This window comes from Gobius niger (assembly GCF_951799975.1).
Source record: "Gobius niger genome assembly, chromosome: 7".
Taxonomy (NCBI): Eukaryota; Metazoa; Chordata; class Actinopteri; order Gobiiformes; family Gobiidae; genus Gobius; species Gobius niger.
In genome coordinates, this window is record NC_136858.1 from 18951053 (window position 1) to 18970729 (window position 19677).

The following is a 19677-nucleotide window of genomic DNA, read 5'->3' on the forward strand; positions in this document are numbered from 1 at the left end:
TTCCTGTCATTTTCTATAATAAATACTTTATTAAAATGTTCTTGTCAACCCCTTATTTTACATATTTAACACATTTGTATTTGGTATCCATTTATTTTACTTAATATTGATCAATACCTGTAAAATAACCTTGGCCAATTTGGACAGACATTGACTCATAAGTTCTTATCAAATTGGCTAGATTTATTGCAATAGGCCTTTATTATATCTAATACAAAATATACACACAAAAACACAGCAAGGAGGTACAGTTCGTCTTTCATACGCAGTACAAGAAAACTCGCCAAATAACTTTATTTCTGTACTTGTAGTGGTCAAAGCTATAATGGCATTTTCACTAAATTTACTGGAAATTTAATTACAATAGATTCCTCTATTTACATTCATACAATGGAATAAGCTTCATATGTTACATCTAACCAATTTTAATTACTTTTTAATGAATGTTCTTTTACTATCGTTTGATTTTTATCTTCATGTGCGGCACTTTGGAAACTTGATTATAAAATGTGCTATAGAAACAAAGTTGGATAACCTAAAGTTGCGAAAATGAACTTCAGCTCAAATTGATTGTTTATCATGGAAGTAAACAGACTGTATAGTGTCCCCCCTTCTGCACCTTCTATCACTAAACAGGTCATTTCCTTCTCTAAAAAACATAAAATATTAAGCAAATTATATAAGATACAAAACAGATTTCCAATGTTTCAAAGGGGTTTCCAGAATTCCAAGGGCATGAACGCAGCTTAAATCCATCCTGAAGAAGTGAGAGGACATGGTGCGACCAGCCCTAAACAAATTTGTCTCCAATGAAAACAAAGTGTGGCCTGTTCCATTGTTACACTTGAGACTAATGTCTAGTATTACACCTTCTTCCATGGTCAAATTATTTCAAAGTTTCATTTTACAAACCAGAATGAGCCACACAGTAGTAAATGACGATATATATTTTTAAAAGTGCTTTCGTTTTGAATGTAAATTCTCTGGTTGTCAGTGATGCCAAATAAATTATGTTCAGTGGATAACTAGATGAAAATACGTCCTGTGGGGTTTTTCAAAGTCTTATTCTCATCTGCATCAGACAGAGGGGTGTCTCTGGAAATGGGAGCTGCACAGTGCTGCAGTGAGCACCGGGAGTTCAGAGGACATGAATGTACAGTGCAGAGACCTCTCCTGAGGGTCAGCTTAAGGCACATGCTGGTCTGAAGTGTCTAAGCTGGAGGGGTCTATTCCAGTTCCACCAGCAGGTCTCCCTCGCCGACCGTCTCGCCAGGTTTACAATGCACACTCTTCACCTGGAATCAGACATGTTTCAGAAAAAGCTCTTGTCTGCGCTAAATGTGTCCAGTCCTTTTTATGTACAGAAAACGAACAATGAAAATAAAACATGCAGTTGTGCGAAGCCATTTATATATAACAGTATCTTGTATTACCTTAGCTGGTCTGACTGCGGTTAAACTGTTCTGCATCTTCATGGCTTCAATCACACAGATCTCCTGACCCTCTGCAACCTGCCACCAGAGAATGTAGGCATAGACAATGACAAACCACTGTTAGATGATGATACTCCATGTGTCTAATCTGTATGACTGAATGGTTTATGTTAAGTACAAGGGCTGGGACATACATACAATACACATATTGTATCGCAATACTTTTGACACTCAACTCAGTTATGGTAAAAAGAAATATAGAAATGTCTTTGACTTAAAAGATAGTTAAATCGAGATCTGGTGCCGATTGGTTTAAACAAAATTACAGAATTGCAAAACTACAGGCACACATGGTTAATATTTCACATTTGGCAAAATGAAATACAAATTAAATTTAACTTATTTTCTTTCAACCTGAAAGTTAAGACGCTCGGTCCTCTGAAACCATAGACATAATATTAACAGACAGTCATTACTCACTCCTCCCTGTTTGACAAAATAACTACGTTCAAGGGGGAAATCATGGCGGATTTACAGACTCCTCCTCCCCAGCTCTAACGAAGCATGTTCCTAAACAGATGTGACGTGTAGTTTGGTCATAGCTGCACAGCTCCGATGCTAACAGTCTGGCCCTCATTAGTATACGAGATTTCTAAAAATGTTCTTACGAAAACCAGCCTGGTCCCTTTAATTGTTCCTTGTGGAAATACTGCAGCAATGGCGGCCCATGTCGGCCCCTAACGTCATCGTTGTGAATCTCTGCTACAAGCGGCCATTGTCTGAAACTTTGCTTCTCGCCCTGTGGGTGCCGCTCATTGCATGTTAATTTCTTATTCTGGTGCATCATAAAGCAAGCTAAAAAATACTTTTATAGCAGAAACGTTACAGAGCCAGAATGCATTTAGTTTGAGAAGAAACCGGGATTTGTAAAAAAAAATAAAAAAATAAAAGTAAGTCATGGGACACTCATGCATGCACTATACAATATACACCTTTTCCCTCTCACTCCTTTGTTCAGGTGCACACTTGAGCACTTTAATCATATGCTCTGACATACAACCTCGTAGGGCAGAGGGGTTTACATAAGTACATCGTACTTCACAGTCACACTGAGCATAAGGAGTTGATATAGGCTACACACACAAACATATGAAATGCAGCCGCAAACGTCTTTGTTTCTACAGCCGTGCCATTTACCATTTTTCCAAAGCAACAAAACATGCATGACAGATTACACTTGAAAACGCTGCACACCAGACACTATATAACCGTTATAACAGGAGCATACCGTATCTCCAGCTTTGACAGACACTGCAATGACGGTCCCTGGCATTGGAGAGCGTAGGATACTGGTGGTGTCCTCTGGAACCTTCTCAGGCATGTATGAGTTCAGCTGTGCTCCCAGCTTGGTCAGGACACGCACTTTAAACTGTTCAGACAACAAAGAGGGAGGTGGATGGTGGTGACAAGGTTTTTCACCCCAACTAGCATAAGGACTAATTAGATGCACAAGATGGAAATGGTACAATAGGGTCATACCGATGTGCCGAGGAACTGGAGGACCATTTCTCCAGAAGCTGTTCGAGACAGACACTAAGGGAGAAGAAAACAACATCATGTCTCTGCAGAACACAAGAGTTCAACACTACAGCTGAAGTAGCCCCATCAAAGTGTTTACAGTCAGTTAAAATAGCATGAAGAACAGTGGTGATGCAAAGTAGTTTAAAGAGTCACATATACAGTATAATGGAGTTCCAGCCCAGAGTCATTAGGCCGTTAGACAGTTGACACAACATCTCACATTTCAGACATCAGCACTTGGTCCGGACTGAATACTTCTTTACATTATTTAACACATTTGATCTGTAAGAGATGCGTTTTACCTGGAACATCCGGTGAGTGTTGTTGATGGTCAGAGGCAACAGCGGAGATGCCAGATTCCAGTCTCCACTCACATCCACCTTCTCTTCATCCACCAGAACCTCAAAATGGCATACAACAATTAGTGAATTTAATAAATTTCCTCTCAAAGTACTTCACGTGGAAAAGGAAATCATTCACCCATCCAGAAAACTTGGAGGTGAATGTAACGCACGAGACAAGACGAGTATAAATCTCATTAAGTGTCATTGAAGACCCGATTTATTTTTACTGGTAGTAAAATAAAATCATTTTTTTCCTCCTAAAGTATACTGAATGTGCAGTGGTTTGTGAAACAAGACTGTATATGTAATTATAAAGCATTTTTATTGATTGATTTAAAGGAACAGGCCACCGTTCTTCCAAACTGAGAAGAACGGTGCCCCCCCCCCCCCAACTTACTTTTGACTGCTGATAAATTATATATCTTGTATATATATTGTCCACTCTCTTCACACTCACTTTGCTGTGTTGCCATTGGGCCACAGGTAAAGGACTGAGGTGGAGGGGAGCACGATCAGCAAAAAAGAGCTGCACTAAACAATCTGTAATCTTTGTGTAAGGTGCATATGTAATACAGTATGTTATGTTGTTTTTGTTGTCATCTGATGTATGTACTGTGACAGAGAATGTGGAAACAAATAGGTAATTTTCTTATGACCTAGAATTGTTGAGACAAGTGATCAAAAAAAGGTTTACTTGACTTTGACTTTAATGACTTACGGTGAAAGTGTTTCCCGATTTGGTGACACTGACATTGTGAAGTTCATTTCCCAGCTCCACACAGAGCTCCCAGCTGCTGCTCTCCACTGGACTGCAGGTCACTCTGGAACACCAACATCATGATCCATACATTGTAGAGGTGGGCATAGATTAATTTTTTAAATCTAGATTAATCTAGATTAATTCTAGAATTAATCTAGATTAATCTAGATTAAAATGGCTCGCTTGAATTCTGCCGAAACCATTCAGAATATGTGTGCTGCCCAAAAAATGACTAAAAGTAAGTCTTTGAGAACGAGTTTCTCAAGTCAGGTGGTGCGTTAGACCAGGACTTTTATCGATACTCCTTATCGATCCGGTACTTTAATGGTGCTCTTATCGGTACTTTAAAAGAAAAAAGAAAAACGTTAGATAGAGGTTACTGTATATAGGCAATGTAGCCTAGGCCAATATTTTTTATTAAACTTTTTTATTACACATTTACTCTGCACTTGGACCTAATGTATTCCCAATTTGTGCAAACACTTAATATATGGGAGGTAAAATACAAGTATAGACCAAAATGTAAAATTCAATATTTTTGAAAATAATCTAGTAAGTAAAGGATTAAGTGTCATACATGTTTGTTAATCAGGCTGTTGGTTAGATTTGGCTGGAGCTATTGGGACTGAGCCTAAAGGAAAACTGCTGTAAAATAATGACCTGGAGCCACTTTCAGTTTGTGTCCAGAGGGTTAACACTGACCGCACTGACACGTGTGCGCGTTCACGCCACTGTGTGCGTCGTTTGCGGATTTTTTTTTTACAGCGGGTCAGCCGCAGCAGCTCGGGGGGTGTAGCAGCATGTCGTTCCCGTGCACACCTGTCTCACCGCGCGCACGGCTGCAGAAGGAGGCGCGGAGCGGGGCAGGTCCGACACCGTGCTCTCGTGCGGGGCTTTTAGTGCTTATTTTATTATTTTTAGCGCGGGTGATGCGACCCCGTTAGCCCAACTGTACTCACAGTATAAGTAAATAAACTCACTGTGGATCAGTCGTAGAACCTGCTGCTCTTCGCCTCTTTATTCGATTCTCACTCGTCTGGTCATAGCGTCCATTTGGCAAAACTTAATCCATAACAAAAGTAGCTACAGCATCCGCGTGGCAGTTGTTTTGGTTTCAGAGGAATCACATAACAGCGAGGCTGCGTATGAGATGCATTCATGGACCGTAAGAAGAAACGCGACTTTTTCAAAAATGCGCGGAAAAAACTGACAAATAATTTGCAGTCTGATACACTTTGCTTGCGCCAGAGGCCTCAGGCCGGAATACTTTAAGCCCTGCATAAAATATCACGGTGAAAGTCATCATAGCTTGCAGAGTATAGACCCAGCTCCCAACCCAGCTTTGAGAATAGATTAACGGCGATATTTTTTTTATCGCGCGATAAGAGTCTCGCGTTAACGCAGCACGTTAACGCCGATAACGGCCCACCACTAATACATTGATTACAGTAATTCCACCATTTTTCTCTAGAAACCAAATTTACATGTATTTTTTTGGAGAGTAATGGTTTCATTCTACTGTCAGACTATTGTTTTGGGTCAAATTAATGCAAAGTTTGACTGATTTTGTGAGTAATGCTTCCTGTCATATGTGTAGAAAAACAACACAAACATCACACCTTTGTGGCCCGAGGACTCTGTGCGACCTGAGCTCTGCAGTCACGTAGAGCGCTGCAGCAGAAGCCAGCAGCTCTTGACAGCGCCCCCTGTCCAGCTGGTGGCCCTTAAATCCCTCGGGGTAAACCTCAGGAAGGAAACCGGTGCTGATGTCTCCGGAGACGAACCGAGGGTGAGTGATGATCTCCCGCAGGAGGGGAATGTTGTGGGTCACTCCTGTACACAGTGCAGTCCATGAGCTGTGGGGCTTAACACAACCATAAAGAATTGGACAAAAAGAAAAACTATAACCTCTGATCACATAGTTGTCCAGAGCATCCTCCATCAGGGCCAGGGCTTCAGCTCGGGTTGCACCATAAGTCACCAGCTACATTTGGACAAGCACCAATTTAATTAAATTGAAAAAAAGAATTGTGTGGAGTCAATTTGACTTTGAAAATAGATAACAAACCTTGGAAATCATTGGGTCATAGTAGATACTGATGTCACTGCCTTCCTGAATGCCACTGTCTACACGCACCTGAGGTCAAAGCACAGATTTCACACATAACGTACTCTTCCTATGACAAAGTATGTCTCCAATAAGCTTTGGAGTAGCATGTACTTGCATTGCGCAGGTTGAGTGGCTCTTGATATTGAGACAAGCGTCCGATTGATGGCAGACCAAACGACTTGTATGGGTCCTAGTGGAAGAATCCAATGGATGCTTTACTATTTGTACTTTTACAAAATAAGGCACTGAAAAATCTCATGAGGTACCTCAGCATAGACTCGGCTCTCGATGGCCCAGCCATTGATGGGGATTTCCTCCTGTTTGTGTTGGAGCTGGTAACCCTTGGCCACTCGGATCATCTGCTCCACCAAGTCCACACCGGTGATGCACTCTGTGATAGGGTGCTCCACCTACAGACAGTTCGGTGTAATACACTAACGGGCATTTCTGCATTTCAAGCAACTCAATTAACTATAAATTAAAATGCAATCAATTTCCTCTCAGGTAAAATAAATACAGCACAGAAAATGAATCCAAAAGTGCATCTCAATTCTCAAAACTTGCCTCCTCAAAGCCTTAACTCTTCTCTTCCTCCAATGACCTATTATCAATGCTCTCTCTCATCAAATCAAAATTAAAGAGTTGAGGCTTCAAGAAGGCAACAATTGAGGATCATGCAAAGTGGAAAAGGCACCTGCAGACGAGTATTCATCTCCAAGAAGTAGAAGTTCTTGCTTGAATCTACTAGGAACTCCACAGTCCCAGCAGAAGAATACTTCACAGCTTTGGCCAACTGCACGGCCTGCTCCCCCATGGCCTTACGGGTTACAGGGTCCAGAAAGGTACTGCACAAAATATGCATCACATGTTTTGTACCAAATAAAAACCAGAACACATTATGCACATCCAAGTCATAGTTCAAGTGTGTGTGTGGAGCTAACCTGGGAGCCTCCTCCACAACCTTCTGGTTTCTCCTCTGAATAGAGCACTCTCTCTCATTCAGCCACAGAGCATTACCATGTTTATCTGCCAACACCTGCAAGAAAAGGCAAACACTATTTAGCAAGTAACTCATCCATTAGCTCAGTGGTTTCGCCAGAGATTGCAGGACCCTCAGAGCTTTGTCTGGCCCTAAAAAAAATGGGGGACTGTGAAGTGCTATTCCAAAAATTAAAGTTTCTACTAAAGGGTTTTCTAGCTGGAACCCTCTACCAATGATAATTAGAGAAGGTACCACCGACTAACAGAATGGTCAGCAAATTTGTGACCACTAGATTTAGTTCACAGGGACATATTATTTTACCATGATTAGTAGGTATGTTTGTATGAGTGTGAGGAAAGCGCAATAATTGGAGTTATACGGTACCTTTATGTATGGACGGTGTGTTTTTTGTATGTTGCACTGTCTGTATGCATGTTTTGTACTGTATATCATGTGGTGCTCATGTATGTTCTGTGTTTGGTGGTATGTTTACACCCCACGGGACTGCAGATGAATATTAGCTTTGACCTTAATCCAGCATATTTACAGCACTAGTGGAGTGTTCATTAATATGCATTGTCTCATTCAAAAAACATTATCAATAAAATGAAATCTCAGTTTGTCACTTCCATAGTGTGACAAGAACTGAGAACATGGGCAGACAAAGAAGAGACAAGTAATAATGTCCGGTAAGCATGTGATCAGGTATTAATTGTCACTTGAATATCAATGCATTTCAGTCTCTAGAGCTCTTCTAAAACAGAAAGCAGTGAAGCGCTTTTTAAAAATTATTATCATTGAATAATCACTGAATCGATAATGTTCTTTTTCCATGAAGTCCCTTTCTCTTTGTTTGTGGAATGCAAGCACATAAAACAGTTGCTAAAACACATGAAGGACAAAAAAGCTTTTTAACAGCTTAACAACGTAGTTATTTCCCAGACTAAGAATTACATTCCAGTGCTCCTCGCAAAGAAAACGTTGCAGTCAGGTTTCAGTCAAAAAGCACAAAGAGCATCTGTAACATTGGTGCCTTCTTAAAAGAGGGTTCTCCCACTGAATCAAGTGCGTTGCTTTGTTTTGTTTTGTAGATACCTTGTCTGTCAGTAAGACATGTTTAAGTTTGTGCTCCATACCATGTATATGGTGAAGAGCGAAAATAATAAATGAATGAGAATGAGGTTACCTGTATCTCAATGTGTCGAGGGTTGTCAATGTATTTCTCTATAAGCAGCCGATCGTCTCCGAAACTGGACGCTGCTTCCTGAGATGAGAAGCGGAAGCCGTCTCTGGAACAATGAAATGCAGGATTAATCCCAGGCCAAATACCAAACTTATATGTACACAATAAACATGTCAGTTTACCAGCACACCAATAGTGATAAAACACATACATGACACATGCTTGTGTTTATATACCTCTACAATAGGTTTCCTTAAACAATCTACCTGGTCTCCTCATCGTTCCAAGCAATCCTCATTCCTTTGCCTCCTCCACCGGCCGACGCTTTGATCATCACTGGGTAACCTGTTATTAACCAAATTCAAAAGAGCAAATTGATTAACATTAAAAGCCACAGCACATCAACAATTTCACAACATGTTAAAAGAATTTCTGGCTTTATTAATATTAATTTAAATGTCTGTTGAGGCTTTCAGTCAGCCAGGAAGTATTTATCAGTGCTCAGAATGGGTGACAAGTAAACACTAACTTGTGTTTACTTGTCACACTTTCTGACCCCAAGAACAAAGCAAGCTTCCCTCGACAGAAGCGAATCGTCTCAATCAACTAAGTCCAGTCGACAATTTTAAGCTTCTATGTATGATCTGAAAAGGCCATTGCTTACCAATACTCTGAGCAATCGTAACAGCATCCTCTGCCGTCTGTGAACAGGAAAGTGGGACATTTACAAGGTGTGCTCACAAAACTACTGGAGAACTATGCGTTGATGTGAAATATGTATGCACCTTGACAACTCCATCAAAGCCTGGAATTGTGTTCACCTTTGCCGCCTTAGCAATGAGCTTACTCTCAATTTTATCTCCCATTGCGTGGATGGCATGAGTGTCAGGTCCAATAAAAGTGACACCCTCAGCTGCCTATACCGCATGAAAACACACATGAGTAACAAAGCCTTTTTGGCACTACATTTAATCAACAAATATCAGAAAATGTTTAGATGTAAGCATTTACAAATATAATGAGTGATGTGAAGAATAAAAAAATACATAAAAAAAAAATCAACTTACAAGTCTTTTGGCAAACTCTTTGTTTTCAGAAAGAAAACCATATCCAGGATGAACCTACAACAGTAAGTAAATAGTAAATTGATGCAGCTTTCCATGTTACGGTTTTAACTTTGATGAATTTGGTCAGTTGGTCGTACTGCCTGGGCTCCAGTAGATCTGATGGCCTCCATGATGGCGTCCATGTTCAGGTAACTTTTACTGGTAGGAGCAGGACCAACACATACAGCCTCATCTGCCATCTTCACGTGGACCTGCCCACACACACACACACACATATATTACATTTACTTTACTTTAATTAAGTAAACACATTACAATGTGCCTGAAAATGTAAGTTATTACCACTATTACTTTAATTCATCATAATAGAGGCAATAACTTATTAAATCAGACAATTGTAACTAAGGCCTGGCACTTCATGAAAACAAACTGTGTGCACAATACTATCTGATCAGTTATCAGAGACAGTCTTTACACCATGTTCCTCTTATGCATGGTTTTCTTTGCAGACATAAAGACCACAATTGTTGCTTATGTAAGTTTGTCATATTTTCACCATATTGTACATGGATTTAGCTGTCAGTTTGTATCCATGTAAAAAAGATTTCTTTCAACCAAGAGACCATAAAAACAAAGAATTTGAGAGATTAAACCCTAAAGCTTTAAAAAGGGACTATACAGAGTTTAACATTTTTATACTTCTGTACTTTCCTCCCCCTACATGTTCCAGCAATGACCTAAGGTGTAGAATGAGTCCAGACTTATTCACCACAACTGCCTCTAAAATCCTGCACTGTCACTCAAAAAGTTGTCACTTCGGTCCGAATTGCCATCATGCACGAGCTTAAAAGGGATATTTCAGGATTTTTGACATAGGGCCTCATTTCCTAGTTATCCAGAGTGTTGCTGATTTCTGGAGATTTTTTTTTTGTAATTCATGCAGTTCTTATATTAGAGTTAAGTGGTGCTAGGCTAGCGCATTTCTACGGTATCAGCTAGCCTGCATTAAAAACAGTCTGACTCACCTGAGGCAAATCACTTATAACGCCAGACTAACCATATAAATGTGTGTGTCATTAAAATATTTTTTGGAACATAACTGACCTTGCATCACATGAACGATCGCATTTTGAGGGACTATTTTCTAGCAGATCACTCCGCCGCTGCGTAGCTTATACAACCACGAAGCTGATCAAATATAAGGTCTTTTAAATGCAAAATGGTTAAAATTATTCTATCGACACAGACATTTATATCGTTAGTCTGGCGTTGTAAGTGATTTGCCTCAGGTGCACCGTGGAGGGGACGGGACTGTTTTTAATGCAGGCTAGCTGATATCGTAAAAATGCGCTAGCCTTGCACTAGCCTAGTGCCACAAAACTCTTCAAAACATAAGAACTGCATAAATTACCAAAAATAGATCTCCAGAAATCAACAACACTCTGGATAACTAGGAAACGAGGCCCTATGTCAACAATCCTGAAATATCCCTTTAATATAGAACCTGCAGTTACACATATGCCCTGAGGTGGCAGTAGTGAGTATAAAATGGCCCACTTGCATCTAGCCCTTTTAACTCAGGGTTTCCACAGGTGACAGCAAGTCAAATGTAAAAAATACTATATAAATACAATATTTTTAATGCCACAAATGTAAACATGACAGGCAACTTCAAAACAATCAAACAATCAAAAATGCAGCTCAATTAGTTCTAGGCCATAGTTTGCAGTAAGAATAGTTGAGTGATGTCATAGCGGTGGGCTCTGTCTCCAAGGAAAAAATACATTTTCAAAGAAATGTAGATTTAATGTCAGTTTGAATCCAAGTGAATGTAAATTTGGCATAATTGCTTTACTGACTTTTAATGCCCCGCGTACACCCTGTAACTGAAGAGATAACTTACAGCACTGGAATCGACATCACTGTGAACCGCTACTGTCCGGATACCCATCTTCTTACACGTCTTCATCACCTTACACAAAACACAACATGATTACCATCTGATCAACCTCCCACAGACCACGCCACCCATTAGAGTCAAATCAGAGTAGACTGTTCTTACCCTGCAGGCGATCTCCCCTCTGTTTGCCACCAAGATCTTATCAAAGGTCTGTAATGTAAAACCAAAAGATTATCCAGTTGAAACTTCTGTAACATTCTTATGCTTAGCCCCTGCTCTAAACCCAAACTCGACAGGAATACTATACAAGTTGGAGCATTTTAAGTTAACAGGTTTTCTTGCTATTTACTGATCTATTCAAATCTATAGGAGGTGTGTGTGTGGATGACGGATGCCTCACCTTATCATTGGGGCTGTACACAGTGGAATACTGCGCCCTGCGATGGAGGACACAGAGTCTGGACTGGAGTGTAACATACTGAGAACAGAGGAGTCATTGGTGAACATTGATAGAAAAGAGAAAAAACAACCTGCAGATCCACTGTTCCCATGTCCATCCGCACTAAACTGGACCAGTCCACTGTGGTAAACTCTAGAGGCGATCCCGATGCGCGACCTTACACTGTAAACAAGGCTTTTGTACAAGACCATCTTAAGCTAACAGGAATTCTCAAGAGTGGCTAGTGTGGTTTGATGACATATACGCAACCTTATTTGACTACGAATTATTTTAGGGCACACTGTCTACTTTCTTTGCTCACCTTCGCAGTGAAGAGTAACCTGTTCAGAGACGGGCAGCGGCCACGAGACGCCATGTTGCTACACTGCGACAGTTGTATCGACTTACGACTACTTCAGTCAAATGTGACATCATCACGTTGTACGTCACCAGTGGTTCTCAAACTTTTATCATCATTCCTAGTACCACTTCAAAATATGACCTTCCAAGATCAAATCAGGACAAAACTGAGTCTAAAAAGGATCCAAAGTGGACTAAATTATGTCTAAACTGGGTTGTAAACTAGAAAAAAACACACATAACAAAAATACTTAAGCATAATCTCCAAATGAAATAAATAATGTCTAAATTTGCACGTGACCTTTTAATACGACCTAAAGAAGTCCAGGCATTGGCCAATTTAAATGCTTGCTATCGCTGCGCAACAGTGTGAGTGTTGCTGCACAGCGGTTAGTGCTCGTGCTTCACTGCGAGGGCCAGGGTTCGATTCCCACCCGGACGGGGCCTTTCTGTGTGGAGTGCTGTCTGTTCTCCTGTCTGCGTGCATCCGGGCCAGGATGCATGATGGTGCGTTTGAGAGCGCGATAGGGGGACGACGGATAGAAATGGTGTGGCGTGTTTACATGCATGAGAAGCATGTGTTCATTAACATGCACTGTCCCAATCAAACACAAAAAACCCGTTTGGGAGAACTCATTACCCTAGCCTATCTCTTTCCCTTTTCTTTTTAGCAGTTAAAGATCTGGGAACTATTTTCGAAGGATCCAGCAAGGATTTGAGATGATATATAGTAGGCTATATAGTTTTAGAAACATCCATGGCGTTGACATGGAATGTGTAAATATGTACTTTCTTTCATTTGTCTTTGCTTTGACTTTGGCTGTCTTTGTTTTTATGAATGTTATATTAATTCTTACATTATACCATTATATCGTAATGTCTGAAGCTGAGAGAAGACAAGACACAGCCTACTGATGTGATATTTTCAGTTGAAAGCCATTTTTCAGGCAATGGAGAAAATGAAATAACCCCTACCATACACTGGGTACCTGGTTGGTACTTGGATGGGAGACCATTTGGGAACTACAGGAAGCCTGTGGTGAATTTAGTGTGAGTGTGCGAGTGAGTGAGTGAGTGAGTGAGTGAGTGAGTGAGTGAGTGAGTGAGTGAGTGAGTGAGAGTGTTTTGATAATAGTTTCCATGACAAGACAGCACAATCTTCCATAGAACAACAAAATTTTATTTTCAGTCAATAAAACAAATGAGATATGTGATCATTTGTGTATTCAGATTGAGGCTGAACTGCAGCCCGTCGCACCACTTTCACTGTACACACACAAATATGGCATCAATCATTTCACTTATGGCATCAAAATCAAACTGATGTGTTTAACCCAGAAAAGAGAGACGGAGGAATCTCACTGTGGAACGGCATTCATCATCAACACAGGTGAAGGCTTGGAATTCAGTTGAACAAAGTGCTTGTCGGATTAAACAGATTCACCACTCATTTTGTAAGACTCTGGAGGTCTGTACTTAGGCCCAGGTTTGTCACCTTTACTAGAATACTATATATAGATCTGTATACCTCGCACATATCTGGCATCAGATTATTCTTTTTGCTTACGGCAAAACTGACTGCTTTTTGAACATGTTTTAAGATTCTGCCTCTACTCTCATTGCAGAGATTCTAAAAAAAACAAGTACACAAGTACAGTTCCATAAAACTTCAGAAGTGCTCTGAAAAATAAACGCAACATTTAACACAACATCAACTCAGGAACTTTCTATAATACATACTGCATGAACTGAAATCATAACTTTGAATAGTTGACTAATCAGAATGAGGCATAAATCACAGTGTGGTTTGACCAGGTGAACTTAGACTCCATTGAACATCTGTCATTTTGGAAGTTGTTGAAGCAATATTAAATAAACATTGCATAAATCGTAGTTCAGCTCAACATCACTCATTATTTTTCACACTTATTACTGAGTCACGTTCTGCAAAAATACACTGTATGTTTTTGTGAAATCTTTTTCTGGTTTATGACTTCCAATGACCAGCAGTCTCTCTCTGTAAAGTGCAATCATTTAACAATGTTAAGTCACATTTCATTCTCTGAGAACTGGTCAAGTCGACTTAACACTGAACCCCATGAGCTTAATAAAAGTGGGCCCTTCGTATGAGATTTGTGAGATCAAAACCCCACAAAAATCCATCTTGTTGGTTGTTAACCAAAGACGTGGCAGTATTGTCATGATTACCCGGGTTGTAGGTTTAACTCAGCGATACATGTAAACACAGCAAGGACAAAACATACCTCTTTTTTAGGGCTGCATAATATATCACCAAATTATCAAGAAGCCACATTATAGCTCATCCCCGAGGTCCATAATTTGACTAATATTTACACTTAATGTTGTTGTTGTGCTAACACAGCCTTAAACAAAAACGCATGGTAACTTAAAACATATGCAAAAGTTCAGTTTAGTCATAATTTTCCTCATTTATCTCCATTTCAGCCTTTTTGGTCCGGATTTCATACATTTTAATGTCTTCTATTGACAAAATTTGATTTAAAAAACAACCAACAAAATATAAACGGTATATAAAAATTGTTGACATTTTTTGTTTAAAATGAATGGAAAGTAGCTACTGTGTTGAAAAATATAGCGATAATATTGGAATCGCAATATTTTTTATATTGTGCAGCCCTACTCTTCTTGCACTTTTCCTAAAACTGCAGAAACCACTGTGGTTTCACAAATGTTTTTCTTGAACAAGTCACAATAGGCAGTCACTTCCTAGTATATCCTATCATAATTCAGAAAGGTTTTCATCAGGAGACTTCCCAGATATGAGACGAGCGCTGCACATTGCGCTGGCTTTTAGCTGTTAGGTGTTCAGTGCATGTGATTGTTTCCTCTCCCTTTGTCCCTTAAGCACATTCAGACTGCTACAAAACAGGTAGTGATGGACAGGTTCCTTCTGCGAGAGCCCAGACACTTACTCTAGCCTTGAGAGTAGCCCTTAAAATGTTGAAAATAGCTGAAGCTGTCATCAGTCATATATTGTACAAGTACAGTACATTGACTGAATACAAATACTGCACAACCTCTGGCCTCGGTTGAACTGGGAGTCTAATGACACTAAGATGTTTGTACAATACAAAACAAGAAAACAGAAACACAAACATACAACTGCTGGTTCAGAAAAGTACAGCTATGACTCCTTTGTCCTGAAATGTATCGTACGATATGACAATATTTGACCTTTGGTAAGCCCGCTTCAAACAGAGCTGTGCTGTGGCTCACTTTGGTACAGCACCGCTGAACTCTGTCTTCAGTGAGAAAAGAAAAATGAGGGTCCACAAAAACACACACAACACACTAAAGTGTGAGTCAGATGCAGACTTATGTAAATGTGAAGAAACTCACAATATCCAACAGAACTTGATTTGTGGAAGTCAAATTCAATAACCCCTGACAAAATTTGTCTATCACAATTATGAGAAGTCGTTGTAAATATGATGCTCCCGTGGTCTATGAAACTCCACAGTGATCCATGCAAATTTAGCAACAATTGAAACGCCCAATAGCTTTAAAAATACATCTTAAAACATATTAGAAAAATATATGCTCCTCAGAAGTTGGTCATCTTATATGTGTTCTTCCTGGACAGCAGGGGAACCTTATGGAGTTAATGTATGTTGTTAATAGTGTTAGCTTCTTCCTAATATTCTGAGAACCAGTACCCATCACCTCTGACAGACAAGATAAATATTAGATAATTTAGTTCTACCCTGCATCTCAAGATAGAAAACACCTGTAGCACCAGTCACAGTAAAATGTGAGGTTTGTGTAGGTTCTCTTAGTGTAATAAAGCGTGCAGTACCAAAGTGAGCCACGCAGCCCTGAGCAGAAACATGGCTCCCTGCACATGTGTCCTACGTGCCGTACTCCTCGTCATCACTGGGCTCCAGTTTGATGTGTTCTGGATGGAGCAGGGGAAAGTGCGGCGCTGTAGTCCTGGTGCACACATACCACTCCTTTATGTTGGAGAAGTGAGGTATGGCTGGGTTGACAGAGCGTTGGGTACGGCGAGGGGGTCGACCCTGCTGCTGCTGGGCCCTCCGCAGGCCCGACAGAGACAGGTCTAGAGGGACAGCACTGGGTGAATTACTCCGTAGAAGAGCTTTATGATCCATCTCTGACACAGAGCTTTTGCCAAAGTCGTGATTGGAGTGAAAAGGAAAGTGGAGGTTCCTGTGTGCCATGGGGGGGGACAGGCTCATTTTGAGGTCGAGGGGTTGCAGCAGGGCTGGGGGCTGCTGCAGAGTCAGTTGGTGGGGCAGAGGATCATAGTCTGGCAGTTCGGAGGTAGGAGAGGACTTTACATGCACCTTCATGTGCTTGCGTAGGGAGCTTGGGTGTGTGTAGGACTTCGTGCAGCCTAGGGCCTTGCAGTCATAGGGCTTAGAGGCTGTGTGCACCTGAGAGTGCTTCTTTCGGTCACTGCTGTTGGCAAAACGGCGCTCACAAAACTCACACTGGAACGGCTTCTCACCTGCGGACAAGGAAACATCACAGAGGAGGCCACAAAAACATCTGCCGATATAGTAAAACAGATTTTGTTCAAATTCATAACAAAACTAATGTCATTAGAAATGATTATTAATGGATTCAAAAGATGATGAGAGATGGTGTTTCCCTCTTAACACTGAAGACCTGAGTTTCTGGATTATTGGTGGCTGTAAATAGATCATGAATAACTGTGTATGCCAGATATGTCTAAGTCACTCAGTCGTACAACTTACATAGTACAGAGCTCAGCTCTGTGGGGTCCGTAGGCAACTATGACATTTTTATTCTCATCATTATGAGCAGGTAAAAGCTGACCTGAAAGAAAAATCTTATTTGAAGTTGTTTTCTTTTGTCTTTCTTCTGTGAACTTTAGTTTGTTATTGTTCTATGATGGGAAAGGAGGGTGTGTGTATATGTGTGTGTGTTTGTGTGTATCCATAATAGACTATAATATCAGATATCTAAGTGTGGAATCCCCAGATGTATTCCAGCCATGGCTATTCGAGGAGACGCCGGAGCAGCGGATGTGATGTGAGTGCACCGAGTCTGTAAACATGGAGGGGGGTCGCACCAGGAATAATCGGCCGAACACTGGCCGAGAGACCCCCTGCTAGGACCCCCGCTGCTAGCCTTCTAACCTGACAAAATGACAAAATGGTGACAGCCTACCCGTGTGGGTCCGCGTGTGGATCTTGAGGTTCTCTGAGCGCGCGAACATCTTGCCGCAGTTGGGAAAGGCACAGGAGAAGGGCTTCTCCCCGGTGTGCACGCGGATGTGGTTGATAAGTTTATATTTGGCTTTGAACGCCTTGCCTCCGCGCAGACACTCGTCCCACATGCACACATGACTCAGGCTCTCGAGCCCGGCCGCTACGTGCTCGCTGGTGACGTGCTCCACAAGCTCATGCATGGAGCTGAAACTTTGGTCGCAAACGGATGTCGCCGTCCGCCCAAGCCTATGCCGAGAACTAGTTCGGTCTATCCATTTACATACGAGCTCGGTTTTGATGACCGGGCCTTTAGAGAAATCCAGGAGACCGTCCACTGCTCCGCCACCGCCTCCGCCGCTCTCATGTCCGACAGAGACCGTGTTGGCTCTCTGAAGCGTCGGGGAGACGATGCTCGAGGCCCTGGAGTTGTTGTTCCCCAGCGGAGAGACCAGGCCATTGTGCCTGGCCACTCCAGCCGCCCGCTTCATGCTGTGCTCGGCGGGCTGCCCCGCTCCAGTCCCGCTAAAAGGATCAGTGCCACGTCAAATGTGTGCGGTGGGATCACAGAAAGCGCCCAGCCGCGGTCCTCCTCCTGGACGCGTGTTTTGGTGAAAGAATCAGGCGCATGCGGCGTCTCTACCCCCCGCTGGCTCTGTTAGATCCCGAGAGTCAGACCTCCATGCTTTTATTTACTGTGAATGGAGGAACAGAGCAGGCCGCGGCCCCCCACCGCAGAGGGGCGTCCTTGTCTCCTCTCTTCTCTCAGTCCCCGAGCTCCTGTTTGTCAATCTGGGCCCACTCTCCCCACATAAAGCAAACTAATGCACTCAACTCTGACTTTAAATGAACATGTGAGCTGGATATTCACATCTTATATTTATTTAATTTTGTTTTATATTATATTATTTATATTTATATTTTCAAACATAGATTAGGCTTGATCATTTAGATTTGCCTTTGGGCCCCTTTATTGTGCACTTGTGACTTTCCAGTAATTTGCTTCAGTGAGGCAGATAAGCACCTCCCAGTAGGCTATTTGGTTTTCCCAACCCCACAAGACCAAACAAGTTCTAAATCCGGTCATGTAATAAAAAACATGACTTTAACACATGATATCTAGATGATGATGTGTCCTGGATGCTTGAGCTGGTGATGGACCAACCAACTAAACGAATGAACAATGCATCATAAAGTACTTGCTTTCTAAATGCTTTATAACTATTATTTATTATTCATTCCCACTTTACCATGAGTGGTTCCTTTTTTGTCTTTGAAGCCTCCCTGCTTGTGCTGAAAACAGGCTAAGTATGAAGCCCCCTCAAATAAACCTTAAATGTTTGTATAAGCACTCATGAGTTTTTCTAAGACAAAGGTAGTTAAGCAGTCATCTGTTGAGATTATCTGCTGATGAAGCTTCCTGGATGAGAGGAGAAACGTCAACAGTTCTAGAGATGAATCCACATGACAGCTTAAAAACTATACCTGATGTTTTCATTTCCCCACAAATATCTGAGTTTGCAATATACTTAAGAGGATAAAACAAATTGAATTCCAAAACAAGAAAAAAAAAAAGCTGCTTTAAGAACCATTTTTAGTCTATGATGTAAAACTCCTGCATGATTAATTTAGGGTTGCATTGGACACCCTTGGTCTGAACTGTATTTTTGTAATTCTCTACACTCCAATGATCAGTTCTGGATCAAATTTAACATGAAGCACTGTATCTGCAGTATCCCAGTGTCTCAGGTTATTGGGCCTACACCCTCATTTCTTGATAGATTTTAGGTAGACTTGAGCTGCTGGCACTCTTGCTTTGCTTCTAAAGACCAAAGACAATATGTTCAGCCTTGTCTGATATAGCTGGACAAAGTTGTTTTGCGCCCACAGTGATGATTTAATGCACTGATGAATCTGGTCCCATATTTACCTACTGTTGTGAGTGTCATTAAAATGGTAAATGGTAAATGGTCTCAACTTATATAGCGCTTTTCCACCTACATTAGGCACTCAAAGCGCTTTACAGCAAGGATCCACTCACCCATTCATACACTCATTCATACACCAATGTACGCAGACACTGGTAAAACTATTGGACACATCATTAACCAGGTAACAACGGACTGAGGGTGAGTTCAAAACGGAGATTCTTCCCAGTAAAATACACTGTGATGCATGCAGCTAAAACTGAGGGCGCAAACATTGTAAAATTTCGCACCTCTGTAGATCCGGCATGTAATGCTAATGCTAAATAAAGGGGCCCAGGATTGACCCTTGATGGATC

The 19677-nt window shown here is 41.2% G+C and overlaps 2 protein-coding genes across 2 annotated transcripts; both read right to left on the minus strand.

The window, feature by feature from the left end:
• Positions 1-892: 892 nt before the first annotated feature.
• Positions 893-12229, minus strand: pcca (propionyl-CoA carboxylase subunit alpha). Its single transcript, XM_079559480.1, has 23 exons — positions 12122-12229; positions 11761-11838; positions 11523-11570; positions 11364-11432; positions 9598-9711; positions 9461-9514; positions 9179-9310; positions 9058-9094; positions 8660-8738; positions 8397-8499; positions 7170-7264; positions 6923-7073; positions 6495-6638; positions 6344-6418; positions 6187-6255; positions 6027-6102; positions 5738-5951; positions 4077-4179; positions 3317-3415; positions 2973-3026; positions 2722-2862; positions 1434-1511; positions 893-1295 (listed from the first exon to the last, which is right to left on the minus strand). The coding sequence occupies exons 1-23, from the start codon at positions 12173-12175 to the stop codon at positions 1227-1229; spliced, it is 2136 nt and encodes a 711-aa protein (XP_079415606.1). The 5' UTR covers positions 12176-12229; the 3' UTR covers positions 893-1226.
• A 2579-nt stretch (positions 12230-14808) lies between these two features.
• zic2b (zic family member 2 (odd-paired homolog, Drosophila) b) lies at positions 14809-18290 on the minus strand. The gene is made up of 2 exons (XM_079560146.1): positions 17356-18290; positions 14809-16669 (listed from the first exon to the last, which is right to left on the minus strand). Exons 1-2 carry the CDS (start codon positions 17882-17884, stop codon positions 16050-16052), a joined length of 1149 nt encoding a protein of 382 aa, XP_079416272.1. The 5' UTR covers positions 17885-18290; the 3' UTR covers positions 14809-16049.
• Between the last annotated feature and the right edge of the window lie 1387 nt (positions 18291-19677).